The sequence below is a fragment of the Chiloscyllium plagiosum genome, chromosome 13 (assembly GCF_004010195.1).
Source record: "Chiloscyllium plagiosum isolate BGI_BamShark_2017 chromosome 13, ASM401019v2, whole genome shotgun sequence".
NCBI lineage: Eukaryota > Metazoa > Chordata > Chondrichthyes > Orectolobiformes > Hemiscylliidae > Chiloscyllium > Chiloscyllium plagiosum.
The window spans coordinates 10,173,124-10,181,127 of NC_057722.1; the positions used below are offsets into that span (position 1 = coordinate 10,173,124).

Genomic DNA, 8,004 nt, shown 5'->3' on the forward strand with positions numbered 1-8,004 from the left:
CCCTTTGTTTGTCTCTCTCTCTCTCTCTCTCTGTTCTCTTGCAGCAATCGTTAATCCAAAGCAGCCCAAGGAGGCCCCGAAAAGTTTCAACTTTGACTATTCCTACTGGTCCCACACCACGGTATGTAGCCCACTCAGACTTTAGTATGAGGAACAGAGGGGAGGGAGTATGCAGAGATAGTGCAGTCCAGTCCCTGCGATGCCCACTTTTCCCAAAATGCTTTGAGGCAGGACCCAAACTACCACCAAATCAAACTAAACAATGGACAAATTATAATCCATGCCCCCCAGCAATCCAGCTATTCAGTTTTTAAAAATGTTCAAATCCTGCCATGGCAGAAAGTGGAATTTGAATTCAATAAAAATATAGAATTAAGAGCCTGCTGATGACCATAAAACCATTGCCAACTGTGGGGATAATCTCATCTGGTTCACTAATGTCGTTTCGGGAAGGAAATTGCCATCCTTACCTGGTCTGGTCTACATGTAACTCCAGGCCCCCAGCATTATGGTTGATTCTTAACTGCCCTCTGGGAAATTGGGGATGGGCAATAAATGCTGGGTAAGCCAGTGATGCCCTTGTCCCATGAATGAATAAAACAGAAGAAGGGAAGGGTAAAGAAAGAGGGAAAGGGGATTAAATTAAATGGGGGGGAAATGAATGCATTCCACCTCTTGCAGTGTCCACTTTGTCTGAATGCCTCGAGGGTGTTGGTGGGCATCACATGCTCCCTTTCCAAGGACACCCAGATCTGGGCACCGCCACAGAGAAGAGGCAGGCAGTCAGGAACTACAACCCCCAACACATTCCACTGCCTGGACCTGCTCATAAGGACCCAACTCCTGATATTTTCTAATTGATCTGTTCAGAGACACTCTGATATATCTCTCGAGTAAGCAGGACTTGAACCCAGGCCTCTTGGCCCAGAAGTAGGGACACAACCACTGAGCCATAAGAACCCAGCTCTGATACAATGAACTGCTCTCCTGCTGCTCTGGTTGCCATTAAAAGGAACTGACATTTCTAATACTGACAGTAACTCGAGCTGAACCTATCATCAGGCAATTGATTGATTTGTCAGCGTATATATAATCCATACTGTATCAACTGAATGCTTATAAATCCTGAGTTTGTTTGACAGGGCAGTGTAAAGACACTTTACTCTCTACCCGACATGTGCTGTGACTGACCTAGAAGTGTTTATTCTGTTGAGTTTTATGTCCTCTTTGTTAATGATTGATTTTCCGAAGGACCCTCTGTATTGATTGTTACACAAAGTAGCAGTCCATCCCCTTGCACAAATGAACCTCCAATTTTAGAGGCTGCCTTTGATGTCATTATCGTGGGGTTTAGAAAGGAATGTGGTGCACTTGGGGCTGGTGGACGTGAGGAAATTGAGACAGAGTTAATGATGGAGGAGGCTGAGATGTATCCTAACCATGACCATTTGCTGCCTTCATCCCAGCCGGCCGACATCAACTATGCCTCCCAGCAGCAGGTGTACCGGGACATTGGGGAAGAGATGCTGGAACATGCCTTCGAAGGATACAACGTCTGCATCTTTGCCTATGGACAGACTGGGGCAGGGAAGTCCTATACCATGATGGGCAAACAGGAGAAGGAGCAGCAGGGAATTATCCCACAGGTAAAACCTAGGGCTCTGCTCATGGAGGCTGCCCACCTGTGGCACTGTCATCACCACCCGGCAGCATGGTTTTCAATGCTCACTGATAAAAGCATCATCTCCCCTCTCCTGTTTGGGCAGGATAAGGCTCTGCAAACACTGCTTCCCCCTGTACAGGCTGTGTTCCCCCCATACAGGCTGTGTTCCCACAGTACAGGATGTGCTCCCCCCGTACAGGCTGTGTTCCCACAGTACAGGCTGTGTTCCCCCCATACAGGCTGTGTTCCCACAGTACAGGCTGTGCTCCCCCCGTACAGGCTGTGTTCCCACAGTACAGGCTGTGTTCCCCCCATACAGGCTGTGCTTCCGCCGTACAGGCTGTGTTCCCACAGTACAGGCTGTGTTCCCAGAGTACAGGCTGTGTTCCCTCCGTGTTCCTAAGTATAGTGTGTATACTCACTGTGTCCCCAGTGCAGGCCGTGTACTCACTGTGTCCCCAGTGCAGGCCGTGTACTCACTGTATCTCCCAGTGCAGGGCGTGTATTCACTGTGTCCCCCAGTACAGGACGTGTACTCAATGTGTTCCCAAGTATAATTTGTATACTCACTGTGCTCCCCAGTACAGACCGTGTACTCACTGTGTCCCCAGTGCAGGCCGTGTACTCACTGTGTTCCCCAGTATAGGACATGTACTCACTGTATCCCACAGTCCAGGGCGTGTACTCACTGTGTCCCCCAGTACAGGCCATGTACTCACTGTAATCCCCAGTACAGGCCATGTACTCACTGTGTTCCCAGTCCAGGTCATGTACTCACTGTGTCCCCAGTACAGGCCGTGTACTCACTGTGCTCCCAAGTATAGTGCGTGTACTCACTGTGCTTCCCAGTACAGGCCGTGTACTCACTGTGTTCCCAGTACAGGCGGTGTGCTCACTGTGTCCCTCAGTACAAGGCGTGTACTCACTGTGTCCCCCAGTACAGGCCGTGTACTCACTGTATCCCACAGTACAGGACGTGTACTCACTGTGCTCCCCAGTACATGGTGTGTACTCACTGTGTCCCCCAGTATAGGCTGTGTACTCACTGTATCCCCCAGTACAGGGCTTGTACTCACTGTGTCCCCCAGTACAGCCCGTGTACTCACTTTATCCCCCAGTACAGGGAGTGTACTTGCTGTGTCCCCAGTACAGGAAGTGTACTCGCTGTGTCCCCAGTACAGGGCATGTACTCGCTGTATCCCCAGTATAGGTCATGTACTCACTGTGTTCCCCAGTACAGGGCGTGTACTCAGTGTATCCCCCAGTACAGGCCGTGTACTCAGTGTATCCCCCAGTACAGGGCATGTACTCACTGTATCCCAAGTACAAGCCGTGTACTGACTGTGTCCCCCAGGCCAAGGCGTGTACTCATTGTGCTCCCCAGCACAGGTCATGTACTCACAGTGCTCCCCAGTACAGTCCGTGTACTCACTGTGTCCCCAGTACAGTCCGTGTACTCACTGTGTCCCCAGTACAGGCCGTGTACTCATTGTGTCCCCCATACAGGACATGTCCTCACTGTATCCCACAGTAGAGAGCGTGTACTCACTGTCTCCCCAGTACAGGCCATGTACTCATTGTATCCCCCAGTACAGGCTGTGTACTCACTGTGCTCCCAAGTATAGTGTGTGTACTCACTGTGCTCCCCAGTACAGGCTTTCTACTCACTGTATCCCCAAGTACAGGGCGTGTACCCGCTGTGTCCCCAGTACAGGGTGTATACTCACTGTATCCCCAGTACAGGTCAGGTACTCACTGTGTCCCCCACTACTGGCTGAGTATGCACTGTGTCCCTCAGTAGAGCCCATGTACTCACTGTATCCCCCAGTACAGGACGTGTACTCACTGTGTCCCCAGTACAGGACATGTACTCACTGTATCCGCAGTACAGGGTGTGTACTCACTATGCTCACCAGTACAGGGCGTGTACTCACTGTGTCCACCAGTACAAGGAGTGGACTCACTGTGTCCCCAGTACAGGCCGTATACTCTCTGTGTTCCCCAGTAGAGCCCATGTACTCACTGTCTTCCCAGTACAGGCTGTGTACTCACTGTGTCCCCCCTGTACAGCCCATGTACTCACTGTGTTCCCAGTAAAGGGTGTGTACTCACTGTGTTCCCAGTACAGGCCGTGTCCTCACTGTGTTCCCAGTTGAGCCCATGTACTCACTGTGTTCCCATTACAGGCTGTGTACTCACTGTATCCCCAGTACAGGCCGTGTACTCACTGTGTCCCTCAGTACAGGGCGTGTACTCACTGTGCTCCCCAGTCACGCCGTGTACTCATTGTCCCCCCAGTACAGATCGTGTACACACTGTCCCCCCAGTACAGATCATGTACTCACTGTCCCCCCAATACAGGCTGTTGTACTCACTGTGCCCTCTAGTCTAGTGTGTAATGTTAACCAGTCTATAATTTTGAGCCTTTGCTCCATGGTTTCATTGGATGCCGGGCTGATTCAAATGAGTCTGCCCATTCTGATGGCAATCTCATTGATATGATGAACAGTCTAACTGTGAGATACTATTTGTTAACATGAACCCGGGTTTGCTTCTTTCTGATGTAGTGCTGCTTTTGTAATTGGTAACTGGTTTGGTGTGATTCCCCCGGGACAAGCAAATTTCTTTGGTGAACTCTGAATTGGGAAGCACATTGGCACCACCTGGTGTTGCTGTCGAGTGCTGCCACATTAAAAGCAGCTCTCACCTCAGGATCCGAACAGAATATGTGAAAATCCCACAGGACTTGTAGCCAGCTCTGCAAGACGAGCCGTGACCACCGACAATGCTGCCCTGCAACCTACTACCTGGACATAGTTTCATAGTAATAGAAGCAGGAATGGGCCACTTGGCCCATCGAGCCTGCTCTGTCATTCATTAAGGTCATGGCTGATCTATCCATTCTTCTAAATTCTACTGAGTACAGTCCCAGGTGGCTCAGCCTTTCCTCATAGGCTAACCCCCTCATCTCCGGAATCAACCTGGTGAACTTCCTCTGCACCACCTCCAAAGCCAGTATATCCTTCCTCAAGTAAGGAGACCAGAACTGTGCCCAATACTCCAGCTGCGGCCTTAGCAACACCTTATACAATTGCAGCAGAACCTCCCTGCTCTTAAATTGAATCTCTCACACAATGAAATCCAATATTCCACTTGCCTTCCTGATTACCTGTTGCACCTGCAAATCAACATTTAGTGATTCATGTACGAGCACTCCTAAGTCCCTCTGCATAACAGCATGTTGCAATCTTTCTCCACTTAAATTATATTCTGACCTACTATTGTTATTTCCAAAGTGGATGACCTCACATTTATCAACATTGTACTCCATCAGCCAGACCCTTGCTCACTCACTTAACCTCTCTACATCTCTCTGCAGATCCTCTACATCCTCTGCACAGTTTGTCTTTCCACTCAATTTAGTGTCATCAGCAAACTGGGATATGTTACACTTGGTCTCCTCTTCCAAATAATTTATATATTTATATATCACGAACAGTTGTGGTCCCAACACTGACCCCTGTGGCACTCCGTTCACCACTGATCTCCAACCAGAGAAACATCCATTTATCCCAACTCTCTGCTTTCTATTGGTTAATTTGTCCTCTATCCAGGCTAGTAGATTCCCTGCAACCCCATACATTCTTATGGATGAGTCTTTTATGCCTTACCTAACACCTTACCTAACACCTTCTAGAAATCCAAGTATACCACGTCCACCTGTTCCCCTCCATCCACCAGGTTTGTTACATCATTAAAGATCTCCAGTAAATTTGTCAAACACAACCTTCCCTTCCTGAATCCATGCTGCATCTGCCTGATGGAATGCTTTCCATCCAGATGTCTCGCTTTTTCTTCTGTAATGGTAGCCTCCTGCCTTTTGCCTGCACCCTGTTTTAAACAGTGGCGTGACATTCGCTGTCTTCCAATTCACTGGGGCCTGCCCAAAGTCCAGTGATTTTGGTAAATCACTACTAATGCATTGATTATAACTTCTACCATTTCTTTCAGCACCCTTGGGATGCATTTCATCAGGACCAGGGGACTTAACTAGCTTTGGACCCTCAAGTTTCCTCAACATTACCCCTTTAGTGATAACAATTGAATGGAGATCCTCACCTCCCATTGTATCCTTAACATCATTCTTTGGCATATTAGACACATCTTCCACTGCAAAGACACAAAAGAGTTATTCAAGGCGTCGGCCATTTCAGCATTACCCAATATTAATTTCCCTTTCTCATCATGCAAGGGACCTATGTCCAGTTTAGCCACCGTTTTCCTTTTATATATTTATAAAAAACTTTTTCTAGTTTTTATATTCTGTGTCAGTTTACATTCATAATCTATCTTTCTTTATTGCTTGCTTTGTGGTTCTTCTTTGCTTTTTTAAAGATTCCTCCATCTTCCTGTTTCCCACTATTCTTGGCTATTTTGTAAGCATGAGCTTTTAATTGCGTGCCTTCCTTTATTTCCTTGGTTATTCAAGGCTGGCTCTTCCTACCCTTGCTATCGTTGTTTTTGACCAGAACCTACTTTTCTTGAGCACTGTGAAAGATCTCTATGAAAGTGCTCCACTGTTCTTCCAACTGTTCCACCATATAACTTGTGTTCCCAGTCTAATTTAGCCTACGCTTTGCTCAACATTATAGTCACCCTTGTTTATGCATGACACCCTGGTTTTAGATAATACTATTTCACCCTCCATTTGTATCTGGAATACGATCATACTGTGATCACTCTTTCTGAGAGGATCCTTAACTAAGAGATCTTTAATTTTCCCTCTCTCGTTACACAGGACCAGATCTAAGATTGCATGCTCCCTTATAATTCGGTAAAATGCTTTTCAAGAAAGTTATCATGGATGAGTTCTATGAACTTCTCTTCAAGACTGCCCCTACCGAATTGATTCGGCCAATCAATGTGCATGTTAAAGTCCCTCATGATTACTGCCATTGCATTCTTACATGTGTCATTTTTCTTGATTGATCGCCTGTGTCACTGTAGCATTATTATTGGGTGGCCTATAGACTACTCCCACCAGTGACCTCTTCTCCATACTTCCCCTTGGGTGACCTCTACCCAAATGGATTCAACATTTTGCTCCTTAGATCCTATATTGTCTCAACCTTAAATAAGACCGCGGTCTACCTCCCTTACCTTCTTGCCTATCCTTCCTAATTACCTGAGACACTTGGATATTTAATTCCCAGTCATCACCACCCTGCAACCACATTTCTGTAATGGCAACTAATCATACCTCTTTGTACTGATTTGCATAACAAGTTCATTGACTTTGTTTTGAATACTACGGGCATTCAGGTAAAATGCCCTTATATTCATTGTCCTTTGGAATCTAGCAACCTACCAATCTTTTGCAAATGATTCTGTTGCCCAATTTTACTTTTTTTCTTTTTAACTTTTGCTCTGGTCTCTGCATTGCTTCCTTCTGCCTTTCTGCCTGGACTCCCATCCTCTTGCCATTTTAGTCTACCCTTCCTCACAGTCTCTCTGCTCATTGCAGCTACCTTTACATCAACTGCTGCATCTTCTGACCTGACTTTCTGGTTCCCAATTCCCCTGCCAACCTGGTTTAAAACTTCCCCAACAGCTCTAGCAAACCTGTCCACAAGGATATTGGTCCCATTGAGTTCAGGTGTACCCGTCCCTTTTGTACTGGTCATACCTCCCCCAGAGTTTGTCCACATTGCAAATTACTCAAACCTTAAACTTCCACTTTAAATACAGACCACTGTTGCATCTCCCTTAAAACCTGCTTCCTTTCCCATTCCCATGCCTGTGATTGTGTAAGAACCCATAAAATGTAGTTCATTCCCTGAAGAGATTGTCAAAGGTGTATAATGTCAGAATGTTGTGGTATAATTATGTACCTTTAGATTTGCAAAAAATCACCAAGTCAATTTGAATCTGAAACACCAGGCGTGCAGGTGTGAACTGCTTGTGGGTGAAAACAAACCAGGTTTCAGATAATGGAGATTATTTTACCCAGCATGCATTGCAGCAGAGAAACTCCACTATCTTTGGGAATAAGTGGTTGCACAGCTCTACCCAGAGGTAGAGGACTTTCGCTGCTCCTGTGGATACTGGATAAAAAGCTCCCCATTCCACAAAAAAACATGGAATGCACTGAACCAAACTGTTCTTCTTGCAAGATGGGATACAGTCACCAGATTGCAGCATTTACTTGCAGATCTTTGAATCAATATCATGCCACTGTGTAGCCTTCCCCATTATGTGATGACAGCCAAGCACTCTCAGTGAAGAGCTGTAACTGTTTGGCTCTATGTGTGTGTGTGTGTGTGTCTGTGTCTGTGTGTGTG

The 8,004-nt window shown here is 46.7% G+C and overlaps 1 protein-coding gene across 1 annotated transcript in view; it reads left to right on the forward strand.

The window, feature by feature from the left end:
* Positions 1–8,004, forward strand: part of kif1aa (kinesin family member 1Aa) — a 320,981-nt gene that overhangs the window by 129,550 nt on the left and 183,427 nt on the right. The window contains exons 3-4 of the mRNA XM_043702906.1: positions 45–121; positions 1,467–1,646. Coding sequence (XP_043558841.1) covers positions 45–121; positions 1,467–1,646 — 257 coding nt within the window. The remainder of the gene's footprint in view (positions 1–44; positions 122–1,466; positions 1,647–8,004) is intronic.